General features: G+C 39.9%; 1 protein-coding gene across 1 annotated transcript in view; it reads left to right on the forward strand.

Moving 5' to 3' along the window:
• LOC110213527 (PKHD1 ciliary IPT domain containing fibrocystin/polyductin) overlaps nucleotides 1-21965 on the forward strand; it is an 84255-nt gene that overhangs the window by 29242 nt on the left and 33048 nt on the right. The window contains exons 10-16 of the mRNA XM_078155658.1: nucleotides 2427-2565; nucleotides 6129-6256; nucleotides 8440-8624; nucleotides 12215-12337; nucleotides 13785-13890; nucleotides 14338-14616; nucleotides 18801-18931. Of these exons, the coding sequence (XP_078011784.1) occupies nucleotides 2427-2565; nucleotides 6129-6256; nucleotides 8440-8624; nucleotides 12215-12337; nucleotides 13785-13890; nucleotides 14338-14616; nucleotides 18801-18931 (1091 nt within the window). The remainder of the gene's footprint in view (nucleotides 1-2426; nucleotides 2566-6128; nucleotides 6257-8439; nucleotides 8625-12214; nucleotides 12338-13784; nucleotides 13891-14337; nucleotides 14617-18800; nucleotides 18932-21965) is intronic.

The following is a 21965-nucleotide window of genomic DNA, read 5'->3' on the forward strand; positions in this document are numbered from 1 at the left end:
GAAACTTACTGCATCTAGCATGGAATAGAGAGAGAGCAAGAAAGCTAGTATGGACAAGAAGCAGCTTCAAGAAGCATGATTCCTGGCAGTAGAGAAAAGCCAATCATATATTAAAGGGAAAATTAGCCCTGGCAGCTGGGAGTTGAGCTATGGAGAGAAGCAGGCTCAGAGAGCCCTGCTCAACAATCTGTCCAGCAGAGACATTGCATCTAGTGGGGCGAATGGTGAGGATGACACAAGAAGAGAAAGGATATTAGGGGTCTGCAGCACCAGATACATGGCCTCATGTGTTTCCAATGTGTATGCCTCACTATCAGTGACTTTTAGTTTATGTGTACTTTCCTCAGTGATGTCATATATATTTGCTGGAGAACACATCCTACAATGGGTTAATAGGGGCAATGCTTTGTAGCACTGTTCTTATTTTTATTATATTAGTCAATGTCTATGCTTTGAGCTATTCCTATCTACTGGTTGGAATTAAAAATCACCAGTTGGGGCTTATGAGCTATAACTTGAGGACTGGGGACCCATAGAGTAGTTCCTTCCATGAGGACACAGCCTGTTAGTGTCAGGTTGGGAGACAGTAGACTGATGGGTATGCTATATATTTTCTATCACTGTATCTATATGCCTGTCCATCTTTTTATTATTTATCTATTCATCCCTCTTTCTTTCTTTCTCTATCACATACATTTGTATATGTAAGTATAAATAAACTCTTTATTGGACAAGGAGTTCCATGATTTCATTGGTGTAGGGCAGTAGTGTCAAATAGAAATGGATTTCCTACAGGTGCCTATTGACTTAGAAAACCATAAATTAACATTATCTCTGTTTAATTATATTTTTATTTATTTTATTGCATTTCCTAATTACATTTTAATCTGGTTTGGCCTCATCCTGGAGTTTTACTCTAGGGCCTGGAGTTTAACCCCTCTGATGTGGGGTTCTTTCTTCACTTGAACATGACAGCATGTCATCTCCATTGCTTGTGGGCCCTGAGAGGTTAAGTGACTTGCCCATTGTTACACAGCTACTATATGGCAGAGACAGGATTTGAACCAGGTCCAAGGTTATCTTTTTATCCACTACAACACATTGCCTTTTACCACCTTAGCAGCTGCAAGCCACAGCCTTTGTTTCATCAATCCATGGATGGGAATATAAGACTCTACCTTTAGTACAAGGCTGAATCTCTTTGGGGAAGAGAATCCCAGGGATGACCTCTAGCTCCAAGTTTCCAGCAGATTCAAGGATAGAGCTGAGTGTAAGGGATAGAGAGGTGAGGCAAGCTTTGCAGCAAGGTTCTTATTTGTAAGGGACTTGGGATAGGTATGCAAATAGCCCCTGACTTTGTTTCTCTTGCCTTCTGCAGCAGTAGCCATCAGAAATAGGCTGGGTTTCTGTGACTTGCCCCTGTACTACAGGAAGACCAGAGAGGCTTAGGTTTTACTTATGGTACTATGGCAATGATTATAAGTAGCACCTATATTTTAGGAATGCTACTTCTAGGAAGGAAAGTTTGACCTATCAATCAATCAACCAACCAAGAAGCATTTATTAAGCACCTGCTGTATTCTAGACACTATACTTGAGCTGCGAACATTAAGGTAAAAATGAAACCATTCCTACCACCAAGGAGCTTACATTAAGACCAATATGGCACTTTTTGGATGATCAAATACTCCAGAATTCTATTATACTAGGTCAGTGTTCTCTGTTGGTATTCCTGAGCAGGCACAGGACAGGCTTCTCAGAAACTGTAAGGAGAGGATAGAATGAAGGGGGAGCAGGCCATCAAAAAGCATATTTGTTGATTACATTCAAGTCTATGCCTCCATTATAGAGGCATTGGCAGTAAAGTTATTCAACTGTGATCTTAAAGCATCTCAGCCTGGTTATGATAGAAACTTAATTTCACATTTTTCTCCTGGTACTGACCTGTCAGGTGCCACAGGCAGTTCATCCGTCCGTTCCCCTCCAATTGAATTGTTATTGTTCACGTCCAACTCCTCATGATCCTTTTTGGGGTTTTCTTTGCAAAGCTACTGGAGCGATTTGTCATTTCTTTCTTCAGCTCATTTTACAGATGAGGAAACTGAGGCCAAAAGGGTTAAGTGACTTGCCCAGGGTTGCACAGATTTGAACTCAGGAAGATGAGTCTTCCCAACTCCAGACCAGGCACTCTATCCACTACATGCTCCAATTACATTAGTAAGGGTTTTATATATGGAGGGGCACCCCTGTTTTGTGTGGATATTTTCTCTTTTCCCTTTCTCTGTATCCCCATTAAATGCTTATTGACTGACTGATTGTTTTGGAACTTGGTATGGCCACAAGGGGCTTTCTCACAGCATGGAGTTTCCCATCAGTAGTCACTTTTTGATTTGTGGTGCTTATTTTCTTTCTTTTTTTTCTTTCAGTTTCCCAAATCAACGCCAGAACAGCTCGGCCAGGGGGGAAGCTCATCGAATCCCTTTCTGTGACTGGAGTCCCACCAACCTACAACATAACCCTATGGCTGGCAGGCTGTGGCAGCGAACTTCCTCTCATTCAGCCTTGGTAGGGAGGGCCTCTATTTCCTTGTGCCTCCTCAGTGTTCACAGTTAGTTGGGCGTGTTATAGTAGAGATTCCTTTTGTGAATGGATTGGACGGGGGATTGCTGAGGTTCCTCCAAACTCTTAAATTCTGTGCTCTTTGGATGCAGAAATCAGCTTCCCCCCCACCACCTCTGAAAACCAACCTTCTTGGTTACCATTAAGATCATTGATTTAGAATTGAAAGGAACCCACAGGCAGTCGTGTGTAGCAGTGGAAAAATAACTGGATTTGGAGTCAAAGGATATGGGTTCCAATTCTGTTTCTGTCACACATGGCCTGTGTGACCTCGTGTAAAACACTTCACTTCTCACATATAAAATGAGGATTGTTGTTGTTTAGTTGTTTCAGTGACATCCAACTCTTTGTGACTCTTTTTTGGGTTTTCTTGGTAAAGATACTGGAGTGGTTTTGTCATTTCCTTCAGCTCATTTTACAGATGAAGAAACTGAGGTAAACAGGGTTAAGTGACTTCCCTAAGGTCACAAAACTAGTGTCTGTGGTCAGATTTGAACTCAGATTTTCCTGATTCTATTCACTGTGTCACCTAACTGCCTACAATGAGGACTAGATAACCTCTATGGTTCCTTTTAGCCCTAAAGCTATGATGCTAAAATCATCTAGTTTACTTTATAGATGAGGAAATTGTGGTGATCTGACTTGCATAAGGTCACAAAAGTAGCAGAATCACATAGTTTCAGAGTTGGAAGGAACTTTGGAAACCATTGAGTCCAAATATACCTCAAAAAATCCCCTTAACAACATCCTCAAGAAATGGTCATAGAACATTTTCTATTTTCCAATTTTCTACAGTAATTCAAACCCATATACTATGACTCCAGTCATTTCCCAATAGGGGCTTGTATTTTTTGGAGAATATAGTTTCTGTCCCTCTGTCCATCCATCTATCTATCTATCTATCTATCTATCTATCTATCTATCTATCTTTTCATATGAAGCTATAAATCTCGATCATGTGCTGTTTTCTTTTCTTAATTATATAATAAATTCAAGATGTCGTTTTCAAATCTGCCCTGCTTGTCTGTGGTCCTTCTGTTCTCTTCTGTGCATTTAAAATTCATCAACTGTCCTCTTATTTTACTTTTCCTTTTCTTTTTGGTGGCAACTCTTTCCCTATTCCCGTTTGCTTCCCAACTGTCTCCCTGTAACCCAATTAGAAAAAAAAAGTAGAATAAAACCCTTCTAACAAATATCCATAGTAAAGCAAAACAAACTCTCAAATAACTTATGTCCAGTTCCACACTTTGAATTCATTTCTCTGTCTGGGAGAGGGTAGCACTCTTTATTATTGGTCTTCTGGAATTGTGATGGGTCATTGCATTAGTCAGTATTTAGACACTCCTACTTTGTGATGTAACTTTTTATAAAGTAAAATCCATTCTTTTCATGTCCTGGACTTAGAAGAAAGTCACAATACTGTTGTTTTCCACTTTATTAGGATTTCTATCTAGGTCTTCCATTCTTAACTGCTTTCACTTAAGAAAAAAAAAAAGTTGGTCCTCCCTATAATAACCACTAGATGGCACCAAAACTCCACAAGCACTTTATTTCCCTACCTGCTGTTAAGAGAAATAAAGATGCTATTTTCATAGAATTGTAGTTTTAGACACAGAGGAAACTCTGAGATCATCTAGTCCAACCCCCTCATTTTATAGGAAACTAAGGCCCAGAGTGGCCTCATAAGGTCACACAAGTAATAAATGCAAAGTGGCATTCAAACTGAAGTCTTTCAACAGTCTAATACCAGGATGTCCTTGTTGAACTTTGTAAAGCAACTTGTCCAAAGTTACACAGGAAGTAAATGAAAGAACCCACACTTAAACCTAAGTCTTTTGACTTTCAAGCCAGTCCCATTATAGGACAACAACTTACCCAAACCTTTGTAAGATGAGTAGAACCCAGATGCCTCACCCTTTTCTGTACCAAAAGGAATTCTCTTACCTTTCATGTCTTGGGGATCTACTATTATAGAGAAATGTTGACAGCATGACTGCCTGTATTTAACTCACTCTAACCTCATGTCCTTTGGTACAGTGACCGTCCAAATACCCCTTTAAAAGGGAAGAGTGGATGAATTCAGATAACTAGAGCAATTGACCCAGAAGTCAGTCATACATGGAATTACTGCAGTCCTGTTATGAAAAAAGTGACTGAATTGATGTAAGAGATATATTTGTGTAATCATAAAAACAAATGGAAGTTAAGGAGTTGGCTATTTATTAGGTGCTATGGATGTTTGTAAGTAGATTTTTAAAAATTGTAACATTGATTAAATTTTTTTTTAATTTCAAAGTTCATAAATTCCTTTAATTTAGAGTGGTACAATGAGAAGACCACTGGCTCTGGGGTCAGAGGACCCAAGTCCAAATCCTGCCTCTGACATTTAGTGCTTAAGTCATTTAACCTTTGTTGGTCTCAGTTTCCTTATCTGTAAAATAAGAAGGTTAAACTGGATGACCTCTGAGATCCCTTCTAGCTCCAGGTCTATGATATAGCATCCTAGTTTTTCAGATGAGAAAACCAAGATCCAGAGAGGGGACCTGGTTTGTCCAAAGGCACAGGCCAGGAGCAAAAACTGTTATAATCCACCATAAATCATAATGATGATGGCTCCTTGTTATCACCAGGGTCAAATAAAAATTCCCTTCTTTGTATGGTATTTTTACAACCTGGTCCTGTCCTACCTTTCTGGTCTTCTTACACTTTTCTCCCCTTCTAACAATCCAGTAACACTGGTCTGCTTGCTATTCCTTCCGTATGACATTCCGCCTCTTGAATCTGTGCCTTTTCATTTCCCGTCCACCCCCCTCCCCAGTCTCACCCTACCATGCCTGGAATGCTCTCCCTCCTCACTTCTTGGCTTCCCTGGCTTCCAACTAGACTCAGTTTAAATCCCATTTACTGCAGGAAGCCTCTTCCTTCAATGCACTCCCCACCCCATCCCCCCAATACTCCCTACCCCACTGCTAGTGTCTTTCCTCTAAGATTATCTTCCATTTATATCGTATATATCTTGTTTATATACTTTTTACTTGTCTTCCCTGTTAAGATATGAGTTTCCTGAAGGCAGGGACTAGGTTTTTGCTTTTCTTTGTATCCATAGATTTTAATACAATAGGAACTTGTTGACTGACTAAAATAGGGTTTTGAAATTCTTTCCTTGGTATTCAAATAAAGTAGATACTCCGTCTCTTGATTCTGAACTCCTGAATCAGGTAATCACTCTTTTTCCATAAGTCCCACAGCTCCAGGGTCCATGTTAAATTACCTGCCTTTGGAGAGGGTCCTAGCATCTGCCATCTAACTCATCTTGAGATGAAAGTCAGAAGGACTCTTGGTCATTTAATCCCTTTCTTTCTCCCCTAGTATTTCCACATGGCCATCACCATGGTTCAGATTTGTTTTATGACCAAGTATCATGGGGGTTTCCTTGGCTTGCTGAGGGTTCAAGTACTTCTTGCTTTGGGTTTCTTGCTATTGATTCCTTTGTCTCTGATGTTCAATAGCTACTTGCCACGGGAAGAAGCAGATGAAGACCTAAGAGGGGTCAATGTGACAATCCAGCGACTGCAAAGGATAAGCCCACCTTTAGGAGGATATTTTCAGATCCAGCTTCCCAAGACAGTGATACCTGGTAAAGAGGAAACTGCACATGGGGTGTTTCTGCTTTTAAAATTGGCACACACTAAAGGCTTAATAAATGCTCTATCTCATCTATATCTAGATCATCCATCTATCTATAGCAATTATCTATATATCTAATTTTAAGATATATATTCATAATAATACTAATAATAGCTTACCTAGAGACAGCAAAGTGACATACATAGCAGATAGACTCCCTGGTCTGGGAGTCAAAAAGATCTGAGAACAAATTCTACCTCTTTCTGGACGTGTATGATCCTGGGCAACTTACTTAACCTTTCTCTGCCTCTATTTCCTCATCTGTAAAATGGGGATAATAATTACACCAACTTTACTGCTGTAAGGATCAAATGAGGTAACATGAAAAGGGAAGGTCATAGGATCATAGGATGTAGATGTGGCAGGAATTTTAAAAGTTATCTCAGGGGCAGCTAGGCGGCACAGTGGATAGAGCACTGGCCCTAGAGTCAGGAGGATCTGAGTTCAAATCCGGCCTCAGACATAAAACATTCACTAGCTGTTTGACTCTGGGCAAGTCATTTAACCCCAATTGCTTTACCAAAAAAAAAAGTTATCTCACTAAACCTCCTCATTTCATCTAACTAGATCCCCTCTAGTTTGGGGATTCTTAATCTTTTTTTTTTTTGAGTGTATCATGGGTCCCTTTTGGCAATGGATGCCCTCTCAGAGTAATGTTTGTAAACGCATAAAATAAGATACAGAGCATTACAAGGGAAACCAGTGATATTGAAACATAGGTATCTGTCTGTCTATCTGTCTGTCCTTCATCTAAACAAACTAGTTCATTGACCCAGGTTAAGAACCACTGGTCTATCTCAACTTCCATCATTTTGCAGATGAGGAAGATGAGGCCCAGGGATGTTAAATGCCCTGCCCAAGATCTCACAGGCAGAAATGGCAGAACCAGGATTCAGACTGAGACCCCCTGACCCCAAAGCCAGATTTTTTTACTCTACAACACAGGTGTCCGCTGATGTGTGACCATATGAAAGGTGGTCAGTTCTTTTACTTTTCCTAAGGTCACTTTTGATTTTTCAGCACAAATACGTGCTGAAATTTAATTTAGTTTTCAAGACTTGAACATGACATCTGAAATGTGATTACAGGGTTGGTGGCATTATATGGGTTTGTCTTGTATGACACTTTGTGCCATGAGAGAGACATTGCATAGCATGTCAGCTTTGGAGAAGGGCAAGCCTGGATTGCAATCCCTCTGCCTCATATGTTCTCTGTCTGTGCAGCAAATTGCTCAACCTCTCTCAGCCCCAATTTCCTCACCTGTAAATTGGGGATAATGATAGCACCTAACTCCCAGGGTCATTCTGACAACAAAGTAAATTAATGTTTTGAAAGTGCATTGCAAACCTTCAAATGCTATGTAAATATGAGCTATTATTATTATTATTAATGCGGTAATGATCATCATGTGGGCTGCTAGGTGGTACAGTGGATAGAGTCCCTGGCCTGGAGTCAGGAAGACTCATCTACTTGAGTTCAAATCTGCCTCAGATACTACTAGCTGTGTGTCCCTGGGCAAGTCACTTGTCCCTATTTGCCTCAGTTCCTCATCTGTAAAATGAGTTGTAGATACCACTCTGGTATCTTTTCCAAGAGAATCCCAAATGGGGTCACGGAGAATTGGATACAACTGAAGCAACAACAACAATAATGATCATCATCTCATCATTACAGATCACATTTACATAATGCCTATTATGGGCACTGTGCTAAGAGCTTTACAAACATTATTTTATTTGATTTTCACAACAACTTTAGGAGGTAGATGCAATTATTACCTCTATTTTACAGATGAGGAAACCAAAGCAAGCAGAGGCCATGTGACTTGCCCAAGATCACACTTCTAATAAGTGTCTGAGGCTGGATTTGAACTCAGGTCTTCCTGTCTCTAGGCCCAGTGCTCTATCCACCGCACCAACTAGCTGATTAAAGGCATTGAGTTAATATCACTATGAAATGACATTTTCCTAGTGAGAAGGAACTCAAAATTGGATTCAGTGGTTCTCTTGAATTTCCACTTTGAGGACCCAGGACTATTCCAGCAGACTTGGCTTTTGCTCTCAGTTGCACTTGCCCTCTGTGGTGAGTTATTTCATGTTGTGTTGCTTACTATTTGAAAATATTCCTCCACAGGCATCCCTGTGCACATTTCTGCTCATGACCTCCGTGAGCTCTTACAGGGCAGCAATGACGCCTTTGCAGCTCAGTTCTTCAATGTCAGTGACTTTAAGGTGCAGAAAGATCTAAACACCTGCTATGAGCGTGTGTGGACCCTCACCTGGATGTCACAAACAGGGGACTTGCCCAATACCATCAGTGTATGTATAATGTTCCTTCTTCAATGTGGAGATTTGATGTGACCAGTAAAATAGACCTGGCCAGCCCACATAGGGTTGTCTTACAAGTTCCTTCTCTCAAAAGCAAGAGTTTCTTAAGTGGGGATTGGGTCAGGGAGGTATATGACTCCAGTGGTTGGGTAGTTTGCTATTATGAATGGGAAGATGGGTTTCATCCTACCTTCCCTGTCACAGCCAAATATGTGGCTTGTTTCTAACAAATCATACTACCTTTAAACGCAACACTACTTTTTCCCTCCCTAGTCTGTCCTGTTCACTCTTCTCTGCAAGCTCTTAAGCTCCCCTCTTTTGAGCCAGGTGTTACAGCCTCAGGGAAGTTATACATTAGCTTCTACCTGGGCACTCATAGCATCAATTATGCAGAAGAGGAAAATTTCACAGCCTTCTCTCCTGCCATTGTACTCACTCTCTAACCCCAGATCACCTGGTGACTTTGGCAGATGCACCTTGAAGGCAAGGCTTGGCCCTCTAGGGCAAAGACCAGTGACTAAGAGCCCCATATCTCCCAACCCTGTCCTTTTTTTTTGAGCAGACCAAAGGGGGTCTCACATGATAACCAGAGATGGATGAGTTCTGTTCTGTATCACCAATCTCATTACATTACCTTTTCCCCTAAAAACCACCCCTCTTCTGAACCACCCTTTTTCTGTTCAGGGCACCACCCTCTTTCCAGGCACCCAGCTTTATAACCTCAGTTATATCTTTGACTTCTCATTCTCACTCATCTCAGTATTGCTGATCAGTTGTTAAAGCTTATAATTTCTACTTTCATAATATCTTTCTATTCTGTCCCCTTATTACTACTCACACAGTCACCAGCCTATATCAAGACTTTCTCACCTCTTGCTTGGATCCTTCTAACTGGGTTCCCTGCCTCAAGTCTCTCCCTTCTCCAATTCATCCTCATTTGTCTGCCAAAGTGATTGTCCTAAAGATCAGATCTTATGATGTCACTCCCCTACTCAATAAACTCCAGTGGCTCTCTATCAAGTCTAGGATCAAATATTATTTCATCTTCCCCCTATTTGTAAAGTATATAATTTTTTATAAAGTATATAATTACTAGTATGGTAGTACATGTATATAATTTATAAATAAGTAAATACAAGAATATGGAGGGTTACTCTGTGTGTATGTGTGTGTGTGTATTTTTTTATCTGATAAGGTATATGATTAAAAACAGTTTAGAAACTGTTTTAGATATCTTCAAGCAAAGCCTAGACAATCCTTGGGTATATTGTAATGAGGATACTTGTTTACTTATGGATTGAGCTCAATGACTTCTGAGGTCCCTTCCAATGCTGAGATTTTGAGGATCCATTATGGTATCTTTCATGCAAATGCTTTGAGTTACTTTTCATAAAACTAGGGAACTCTACCCCCTATTCTTATCAATGTGTTACAGGATTATAGACACCAACTCCCTCCTTTTACGTGGAAAGAAATTGACATAGTGGATAGAGAGCTGGTCTCGAAGCCAGGAAAACCTGGATTCGATCCTGCCTCTGACACATATGGGATGTGATTTTGGGCTTCCTTCTAACTTAAACTTTCAGTTCTCCAGGCAATTCCCTGTGATTGTAAGTTGCAGAACGTTTTAGGTCTGCATTGGTAGAGAGAATTTCCTTATTGGGAGCTTCCTACCAAAATGAAATCATATCTCCTCTTTCCCATAAAAAGTTCAACTTTATGTCTAATTTGTACCCCCTTATAACAATTGAAGCCCATTGTCCCCCTTTCTAACCTCGGTGAGAAGTGGTTGGTCAACATCTCCACTTCAACTGACTATTCAATAGTTTGAACAGATTGACTTATATTGTCTGGGGATAGTGACTGGGATAGAGGACTGACCTGGGAGTCAAAAATACATGTGTTTGAGTCCTGCATCTGACACTTACTAGCTACGTGATGTGGGCAAGTCAATGCCCAGGCAGCACCCTAAGGCCATAAGTTACAGACAAATTGTTTGTACTTCATCATCAAAGGGACTTTCTGCACTGAGTTTTCTATATGTTGAAATCACAGGTTGAGATTGCCACCCCCGTAAAAAAAATCTTAGAGGCATATGTTTTAGAGGGAGCAAGTTTGAAAAATAATTTATGTACTCCAAAGAAAGAAAGTGAAGAAAGGAAGAAAGGAGAGAGACAGACAGACAGAGACAGAAGAAGAGAGGCAAGAGACAGAGAAATAATTTGTGATTCATCATGTAGATGATGACAAAATCAACTATAGGTGAATGTTTAGGTTTTGAAATAAAATGATCTATCAGTCATATGGTGACTAGGGATGTCAACATGAGACTTTTATAGCATGAATAGGGTATTGTTGTGTTGTGACCTCTGGAACTCTACACCTTAGCATGGTTTTCAAATATGATGCTTTGTGGAAAGATTATTGGTTCTAATAGAATAACATCTAGATTATGGGTTTCAAAAGTGAATTGATAATTAATTTATAAGATTATGAAATGGAGACAAACACACCCAATTCTTTGGATACTCTCCGGGAAAGACCACTATTGGCATCAGGAAGTGGGGTGGCAATCACACTTTAATAAGGCACAGAGAGTATGGAGGCAAAAAGCCCATAAAGACAGAGACAAATGGCAAAAAGGATTACAGAGGCAGATGGTGTGGGGATGGGGGATGGAGCAGTGAAGGAGGTAGGCAATGTAGCAAAGAGGATGAGAGGAAAGAGGCTTTTAGATAGTATAGCTCATGTAATCATGGCTTAGAATTGGGATCACCAGGTAGTATGGACCTTGTGGAGATGGAAGAATACTGGGGGCAAGATTTTGAGGTCTCATTTTTATAGAGTTTTGGGGGGAAACAGACTAACTTCCATCTATACCACCTTGGGGTTAGTTCGTTAATGTATCAAAATTGTGTCAAAGTTATCAGTAAAATTTCTAAGTTGAATCTCAAAGCTATCAGCACCTCTTGATGTTTTGCTGGTCTGGAATTGTGGAGACCTGAAATATGTCTGAAATTTACATGTCATAAGGCCAAAAGGCCCTGACAGCAGTGATTCAGCACATATTATCAGAATGTGAATTTTTGTTAATATATGAAATAATTTATAAATTGTGCTTCTTTGATCTTTTGTATGAGACTTCCAGGTTCTTCTTGGCAATCTTATTTCTTGCTATTGCCCTTTTATACTGGCTACATATAGCCTTATTTATTATACTGACTGGGGGTGGTAGTGGTGGTGGTCAAGGGAACTAGAACAAGATACAATTTTAACACAAAAAGAAAAACAATAAAAGCCCAATCCAGAAACAAAAGTATCACGAAGATCTAAAGAAAGGTGGGTATGGTTTGCCCAAAATGTAATCCCACTTAAAACAAAATATTCCTTGGGTCTACTGGGGTTTTCATGAGTCACTCCCTATACTACCAAGCTTCTAGTTCTACATCCAGTTCTCCCCCACTCCCTTTATGCCACCACTTCTTAATAGAATGCTGAAAGATTTGTTTTTAATTAGTCTAATCTGAACCAGTGTAAAGAACAATAACCTATGTCGTTACAAATGTTTATCACCATTTCAGGTCTCTGCAGAAAACCTAACTGGTGTGTATCCAGCTGTGAGCACTCGGGTAGTTTATGATGGTGGTGTTTTTCTTGGACCCATATTTGGAGATATGTTGGTTACTCCCAACACATACCCACAGGTGAGAATGGAGGGGCTTCCTAAGGGGCTTTCTAATCTTTACTTGGCTGTTTCACTGTTTCTAAAATAGGCTATTTTAATTTATTTCTTAGAACCTCAGTTCTTCTATCATCAAAACAGGTCACTGATAATTCATTAATTTATTGATTCACAAATATGATTGTGCTCATACTCTTTGCAACACAGCATTAGGGAATATGGGATAAGAATACACAAAGGATGCAAAAAAGAATAAGACATGGTCCTTGTCTTCATGGAGTTTATAATTGAATGGATCAGATACATAAAACCCTACAGTATAAAAGACAGTGTAATTTACATATTACACAAGGAATTGTTTTATTTACTGTATTTGTAACCTACTGTCTAGCACAATATCTGTCTACTTAATAGATTTTTGTTGGTTGATTGAAAAAAATGCTATGGTAGTTTGGGAGAGTAAGAGATCATTTCTGTTGGGGGAAGTCAACGAAGCCATTTTTGAAGAGGTAGCATTTTGGCTGGGCCTTGAAATATGGCTAGGATTGTAATAGGTGAAGGTGGATGGGGATGGTGGGTTAGAACATTAGCAGAGCATTCTAGGCATAGAGAATAGTGTGAACAAAGGTATAGGGGTGGGAATATGTTTGTGGAATGACCTACAATCCAGTTTGGTTGAAGTGCAGGGGAAATATAGAGGGGAATAATCAATAAGCATTTATTCAGAGCTTACTATTTATTATGCCAAGCTCCGTGCTAGGTACTGGGGATTACAAATATAGGGAAAACAGTGGCTCCCTTCAAGGAATTTACATTCAAATGGGGGAGACATCACATAGGTAAAGAGGTACTTGTAAGATATAGAGTAAGTGGAAGGCAGTGGGGAAGATTCGAATAGTTTTGGGGAGGGTGGTCGGAGGGAAGCCTGGGAAAGACCTGCATACAGCGGGCACAGCTAGGTGGTACAGTGGATAGAGCACTGGCCATGAAATCAGGAGGACTGAGTTCAAATTTGGCCTCACACCAAACACTTGACACTTACTAGCTGTGTGACCCTGGGCAAGTCACTTAACCTCTGTCTGCCTCAGTGTCCTTATCTGTAAAATAGGGATAATAACAAATCTCACAGGGTTGTTGTGAGAGTCAAATGAAGTAATATTTGCAAAGAGTTTTGCAAACCATAAGGTGCTATATAAGTGCTAATTATTACTATTTTTGTTATGAAATATCCCAGGAGAGGAGACAGAATGGTTCTTCACCTTATGGGGCTGAACAATAGTAAGGTTCTTTACACCTAATACCTAGTATCCCGAGACATCTTGCTCTACAGCTATACAGATATATAATGAGAATAGTAAGAAGGAGACTGTTTGGTTGGGACTGTCCAGGAAACATCGGCTTCACATAAAAATGGTCCTGTAGCATCTGAATTGTACATACTGTGTTTGCTATGTCTTGTGTTTCTCCAGGTGACTGTGAGAGTCAGTGATATCCCTGCTCACTGTTTGGGTGCCTGCTCTTTCCAATACCATCAAGAATCAACCCCATTAGTTCAAGCTGTCTGGTACTCTTATGGTAGGACACTTTCAATTGAATCTTAGGGAAAATATGATCTAGACTCAAAAGGAGTTTCCTTGAGAGTATGGGTTTGGCTTGGGGAATAGGGAGGGCTGGGTGGTTTATGGCACATTTTTGTAGCTGTTCGGTCATCCCCGCCTCATCATGACCCCATTTGAACTCAGGTTTTCCTGACTCTAAGCCCAGCTCTCTATCCACTGTGCCACCTAGCTGCCCTTCTGGCAGGTAGCAGGTGCTTAATGGATGCCGAGAGATTGATTAATTAGAGATTGAAGCAAAGTGGAAAGTTTCTCTATTTATCTAAAACATTTCTGGTAAGAACTGTGAAGTGCAAGCAGTACTGGTGGATAGATCACTGGGCCTGAAGTCAGAAAGACTCATCTTTGTGAGTTCAAATAATTGGAGGTGGTTTGTTTGGTATATTTGCTTCATTTCTTCTGGCAGATGATGACACTGACCTGCTGGTGTGTATCAAGGGATCCGGTTTTCCTGGTGACTCTAAAGCTTTGAAAATCGAGGTGAATCAACAGGTCTGTGAAATCATGTTCTCAAACCAAACTTATGTGACCTGCCGGATGAACTTCTTACCAATTGGAGAGTATCAGGTGGTGATGCTGGTGAGGCACTTTGGCTTTGCACTCAATGTCAGTGGAGGAGAGGGCATCTACTTCAACATTAAACCCAAGCTGGAAGTGGTGGAACCTTCTGTAGCCCCAGAGATTGGTAAGTTTGGAGAAGAAATAAGAATCCACTTGATTCCCTGAAACTGATATTCAGACCACAGGGTTTTGGGACTGTTCTGAGAGAACTAGCAGGCGTTGGCAAATGCTTTCGAATATCCTAATGTCTGCTGTGGTTTGCAACTTTTAATTTCCTAATATCAGCATTTCCTCTAATGAATTTTACCTCACATGGTCAATGTCTGTTGAATAAATGAATGTGTAAATGAACAGCAAACATTTGGACCCATAGACACATCTTTGTAGGACTTGTTAAATGTTCTTCTGTTTCGGGCTCCTACTCAGACTGGCATTCAAGACTTTCCAAATGATCTGTCACTAAGCTGGCTTTCCAGATTTGTTTTAAGTTATTTCCCTCCACATATACATGCTCTAGGCAAATGAGGATTATTCTCCCCTCCCCCATCCCTAATTAGCAGCTAGGTGGTTCAGTGGATAGAGTGATGGGCCTGGAGTCAGGAAGACTCTTCTCTGTGAGTGCAAAGCTGGCCTTAGACACATACTAGCTGTGAGACCTGGGCAAGTCACTTAACCTTGTTTGCCACAGTTTCTCATCTGTAAAATGAGCTGGAGAAGGAAATGGCAAACTGCTCCAGTATCTTTGCCAAGGAAGCTCCAAATGGGGTCACAGAGAGGCAGACGCGACTGAAAAATGACTATGTCCTTAGCTCCTTACCTTATACATATAAGGCTTTCTACCTCCAAGTTTTTGTCCAGGCCTTTCCTGTGTTTGGATTTTTCTTACCTTCTGTCCACTCCTCCAATTCTGCCTCTTTCAGTCCTACCCACTCGTCAAAATGCAGAACCATTGTCACTTTCTTCATGAAACCTCCAATCAAGGTTTCATGAAGTAAGAAGGCCAGTCAGAGAGTGAATGAAATGGAGTAATGTGAAAAAAGGCTAGAAGGATAGATTGGAACCAGGCTGTAAAGGGTTTTAATGTCTTATGGAGGAATCTATATTTATTCCTAGAGGTAAGAGTAAGCCATTATAGTTTAAGTAGGGAGGGGAGGAAGGGTAACAAAAATCTGTGCTTTTTTTTTTTTTAGGCAATTGGGGTTAAGTGACTTGCCCAGGTCACACAGCTAGTAAGTGTCATGTGTTTGGTCTGAGGCCAAATTTGAACTCAGGTCCTCCTGACTGCAGGGCTGGTGCTCTATCCACTGCACCACCTAGCTGCCTCCAAGATCTGTGCTTTGGGACCATCAATTTAGCAACTATATGGAGGACATTTTGGAGAGGGAAGATATCTGAGGTAGAAAGCCCAATTAGGAGGTGATCGCAATAGCGTAGGTGAGAAGTGATGAGGACTTGATTTAGGCTGATGATTTAGGTCATATGAGAAGAGCCAGGGTATGGATGTTGAAAGTCACTGTGGAAGGAGAAATTACAAAGATAGGCAACCGATTGAATATGGGCTCCATTGCTGATATATGGTTCCAATGAATCATCTGGTCATGAATGATTTTCCTTTTCTTGATCTCAAATAGTAGCATTTTATTTGAGCCTCTCCTATGCCCTTATATTTGACTTTGGAGGTATTTGTGGATATATTCTATTCTTCCTATTATGTATGGAATAATGTGCACAGAACTGACTTCTCTGAGTAATTTGAGACACAAAGATCAATAAGACATGGCCCCCTGCCCTCTTGGGGCCACCACAAGACACCACCCTGCCTTATTTATCTTTGTATCCATCAGGGTTATTAACTCAGTGCTATGAACACTGTAAGCACTAAATAAATAATGTTCATTGTAGAACAATATCAGGCAGTATCATCATAGCTTGTCAAGATGATGTGATCTATTGGGAAGATCCTGGAAGTAGCATTCACAGGTCTTGGATACAGTAAAAAACAAAAACAAAAACAAAAACAAAACCCCAAAAAAACAACCAACCAAACAAACAAAAAAACTACTGAGCCCCAAGTCAGGAGGCCAGGGCTTGAATCTAGCTGAGTGCCCTTGGGTAAGTCGTACACTTCTATCTGCCTAGGTGTCATTGTTAGACCGTACAAATCCACTTTTCAACTGCTTGTTGAATTGGGGTAGTGCAAAGAAAACTGGATTTAAAGAGAGAAGATCTGTATTCAAATACTGCATGGTCTTGGGAAAATCACTTTACTTTTCTGGGACTCAGTTTCCTCATATGTTAAATGAAGGGTTGGACTAAGTAACTTTTAAGGTCACTCCCAGCCCTAAATCTTATGACTCTGTTTTTCGTTATTATTAGCCAAAAAGACCTACCACCTGAAATTACAAAAACAAGAATAGAAGAGAGCCCAACTTCTTTCTGACACAACTTTGCCCAAAAGACATGCCCTTCCTCAGCCTTGTTGCATCTTTTCTGCATCTAAGACAGAACATATGCTCCCTGTTCTTATCTACTTAATAGGAATATCATGAGGAAGAAACGAGATACTATTGCTCAGAATGGAACATGATACAGTATATAAATCAAGTATTTGATTATTATATTTATGCAGGGCCCTTCCTTTTTCCTTCTTTCTTCCCTTCCCTCCCCTTCCCTCTCCTTCCCTTCCCTTCCCTTCCCTCCCTCCCCTTCCCTCCCCTCCTTTCGTCTCCCCTCCCCTCCTCTCCTCTCTTTTCCCATTCCTTCCTTCCTGCCTGCCTGCCTGCCTTCCTGCCTTCCTGCCTTCCCTCACCTCCCATTCTTCTTTCTCTCTTTCCTTTCCTCATTTCCCATCATTTTTCATTCCTCCCCAACCTCTCTTCTTCCCTCCTTTCTCCTTCCTAATTTAGAAATCACCCTCTCTTTCATTCCACACTTTGAATCAGTTGCCAAATGCTCAGCCACATGCCTCCCATATGTCCTCTTCCTATCTACTCTCACAGCCATTGCTCTAATTTTGATTCTTACCACCATAGTTCTTTGATTCAAAGTTTCCCAGTCACAAACTCCCAAATACTGAAAATAGCCATATTCAAATTAGATGCTGGGAAACAATACATACCATCCATCTCTAATGTCACCCAGTTCTTTGCCTCTAAGCTGTTGTTCGCTCTTAGAATATGTATCTGAGGTGCTGCTTTTCTGTTAAAGTGGGTTTTAAAATTTTTTTTACACAGTCTCTTTATCCTTATGCTGATTTTTTCTGTTTCATTCAAAATGTTTATTTTCTTTCCCTTTCAGCAAATAAAATGTCCATATAAAAAGGGGGGGGGACAGTACCTTATATGTACAAGGCACTGTGATAGGTTGATAGGGTAAAAAGATGAAAATGATGCATCTTGTCCTCAATCAGCTTATAATCTAAAGAGGAGAGGGGAAAGACTATGAGTCACAAATACACAAATAAATATTACACAAGGCAGAATCTGACAGGAGGCAAAGGAAAGATCTAGACAAAGTGCTTTGGAAATATTTGAAAAGGAAGAAACTTCTTTTAGCTGGTAGGTTGGGATCACAGGAGGCATCATAGAGGAAGTAACATCTGAGCTGAACTCTGTAAGAAATGGACTTCAGTAATCAGGGGTAAAGAGGGAAATGATGTGTTTCATGGAGGCGGGAGGGCATACAGATGAACTGACGGGAGTCCAGTTTTGATAGAAGGCAGTACATGGAGTAAAAGAAAGTTGGAAGGGTAGTTTGGAGGCAGATTGTGAGAACTTTAAATGGCAGGTTGAGGAGTTGGTGTTTTATCCAGAAGGCATGAGGGAGTCATTGAAGGTTTTTGAGAGAAGGAAAGTTTCAGAGGTCCTAGAACTAGTCTTTGAAGGCTGATCTTGAATAGATAGAAAAGGGAAATAAGAGAAAGTTCGAGTATTTAAAAAAAAGTTACTGCTTTAAAAAAAACACAACTAACTTTATATGAGCTTAATTTCTTAATTTATCCTTCCTCTTCTTTCTTCCAGGGAGGATTTTAATAGTTATTTATCATTTTTTTCAGATAATAGCTTATATTCCTTTGATACTTCAGTCACTTGGTGATATATCTCATCAGTGGGGACAATCCGTCCGTTGTACCATCTCTCTCTCATAGGAAGATTTTGACATTTAAGTTAAATCCTTTCTGTGGCAGTTTTAACATTTTCTGGGATTCTGATGAGTGCCAATTTTTCCATGTTTCATTCCTTTCCTATATCTCGGGCACCACTTGATCTCTACCTGACTGTTTAGCTGATGATATCACTGATGTTACAGGAGGATTTTGGGCCACTATCCAAGGGACCAGTTTGGAAGAAGTAAGCCTGGTATTATTTGGGTCTCAACCTTGTCCCATCAACATCTCCTCCAGGAACATGGAAAGAATCCAGTGCAAAGTCCCTCCCTGGGTAAGCAGAGTCCTTTAGCATCTCCTTTTGTTATCATTCACTATCACTTTACATTTAAGGCAGTAATAGAGATGATTGCATAAACTGTTTCCTGAGTCCTAGCAACTATCTTCTATCTAAACCTTAGATGTTCTGTGACAGACTAAGGATGAAATAAGGGTTAATAAATGCTTATTGTGGGCAGCTAGGTGGCATAGTGGATAGAGCACTGGCCCTGAAATCAGGAGGACCTGAGTTCAAATCCAGCCTCAAACACTTACTAGCTGTGTGACCCTGAGCAAGTCACTTAACCTTTATTGCCTCCCCAAAAAACACAAACAAAATGCTTATTGATTGATTGACAGATTGAGCGTTCTGATGGTCCCTACCCTATTCATATCCTTCATTTATTGTTTCATTATTCATTATGTGAATAATATGAAAGGGATACTTATAAACTCTCTTGCTTTTTAGGACGTTGCAAATGATTATCAAAATAGGTTTTATGCCACTGCCTCTTTACTTTTCCACTTACTGCACTACTCAGTGATCCCTTCTATGCAGAAATAGTGAGTGTTGGGGGCAGCTAGGTGGTACAGTGGATAGAGCACCGGCCCTGAAGTCAGGAATACCTGAGTTCAAATCCAACCTCAGACCAAACACTTGACGCTTACTAGCTGTGTGACCCTGGGCAAGTCACTTAACCCCAATTGCCTAAAGAAAAAAAAGAAATAGTGAGTGTCACATCACTTCATTGGGGACAGTTCCAAAGAGAATCCATTACATAGATATTTAAGGGTTCTGATCCAAGAGATCAGTTTCTATAGGATCACGAACTAGAGCTGATAGGGATCTCAGAAGCTGTATAATATGACTCTTTGGTTTTACAGATGAGGAAATAGATGAGAGAAATTCCTCATTTAGACCTAACTGTAAAAATCATGGATAGGGCTGTGATGAAGATTGGTATCCTGATGGCAAAGAAAGAGAACAAATATCAACCAACAAGCATTTATTTAAATGAATACTACTATGGGCCAACACTCTGGTAGGTGCTGACAATGCAAATACAAAGAATGAAATGACCCCCACTCACAAGGCACTTACATTTTAACAAGGACATGTATATGTATGAAAGAAAGTGGAGAAAGCATCAAGAAGAGATTTCTCTTGGTATCCCAAAATTATGTGCTGTGAATTATTTGGGTCATAGACTGATCATGACCAAGTATGAATTTGCATTTATTTGTCACATGACTGGAAAAAATGTGTACCAACAACAAAGAAGCATCATCACGTCTATTTTTGAAGATCTCCTACATCAGCAAAGTTAAATGAGTTGTCCAAGATCATACACTGCAGTCTGCAGCAAAGGCAGGATTTAAACTCAGAATGCAAGGTGAATTTGACTTTTTCTTGCTTTGTTTATTAATTCATATCTTGCTTTTAAACGGGAGGTCCTAAAAGCTTTCTTCTGGTCCAATATCATCTTTTCATAATTGATCTGTGTGACTTTGGGTAAGTCACTTAACAGCTGGTTGCCTCCATTTCCCCAACTGTAAAATGGGGATAATAACAGCACCTACTGGTTGTTGTGAGGATCAAATGAGATATTTATAAAGCACTTAAAATAGTACTTGACACATAGTAGGTACTATTTAATATTCATTCTCTTCCTCCCTCTTTTCCCATCTAGACCAACAATTTTATGGAGGAGGAAACTGAGGCTTAGAATGATTAGGTAACCGTCCTAGGTCTCAATTTCCTAATCTGTGAAATGAGGGATCTGTGATTGTATGATCTGATGCATATAGCAGGTGCTGAATGACAGGTAAAAGGGCATAAGTTCATTGGTGAACTTTATGGTAGGTAGAGCCTTCTTATCAAGAGCTATAAAGATAAATTTAAAAAAATGTTTTTGTATATTAATATGTTGTGCATTAAGCATGATAGATGCTCTGAAACTTTCATACACTAGGTGGGAATGATCTAACCTCTTGGGTGGTTGAATTTCCTGATTTTAGTTAATCAATGGACTCTGTGATTATTATATAAGTTCCTAATGCCCATTCTTGATTATATGCCTTACCTCTCATCCATCCATCCATTAATTAAGATCTGCTACTTCTTTATAATTCAGTTACTAAGAGTCAGTCACAGGGTTAATATTTGTTGAAAGATAGAATTTGAACTCATTTTCCTTTCTGAAACATCATTCTATCTACCATGTCACAACTGCAAAGAACATCTTCCTCCTATCTCTCTGTCTCTCTCTTCCTTATGTCTCTCTACTTCTCTTGGAGATAGAAAATTAACAGATTATGGGCTGTATGCATCTTACATTCAGACCAATAGAATATGTAGCTGCAAATTTCTTTTGGTGGTGATTGTGGGATGCGTGCATGTGTGTGTGTGTGTGTGTGTGTATGGGGGAGGAACTGTCAGCTAGCATGCATTTATTAAGCACCTATAGTGTGCCAGACAGTGCTAAGCACTGTGGGTTGAAGACAAAAAATGTTCCCCTTAAGGAGTTCATATTCTAATAGTAGAGACAACATGCAAAAGATGTGTATATATAGGATATGTACATTGCAAAAGGAAGATATATATTGTAAGTGGAAGATATTCTCAGAGCAAAGGCACTAGCAAGTGAGGGGAGGAAGGGGACTGGAAATATCACGGTAGTATTATTTTTAAAAATCAACTATTTGTTTACAAGCTTAACATTTACAAAGCTCTGTTCTGGAGGCCTTACAGAATTAATTATATAGTCTCTGTCTGCCCTCTAAGAGTTTATAGTTTAATAAAGCTTTCTGCTCTCTTTCCACAGGAAATCATTTCAATTATATTTCTGAGCCATTAACTGGACCAACCTACATCTTAATATTATTTTGCTCTATTGTAAGGGCCTTCATGTGATATTTTATCCACTTCCCTGCTTTAAGTGAGGGCAAGCAGTTCCAAATAGATGAATCTCAACCTACTTAAAGAAAAATCTTGAATTAGCAAAAATGAAAGAAAAATAGAATTTTCTCATCTATTTTTTTTTCTTGAA

The sequence above is a fragment of the Phascolarctos cinereus genome, unplaced genomic scaffold, assembly GCF_003287225.1.
Source record: "Phascolarctos cinereus isolate Bilbo 61053 unplaced genomic scaffold, phaCin_HiC Scaffold_5;HRSCAF=322, whole genome shotgun sequence".
In the NCBI taxonomy this organism is placed as follows: Eukaryota; Metazoa; Chordata; class Mammalia; order Diprotodontia; family Phascolarctidae; genus Phascolarctos; species Phascolarctos cinereus.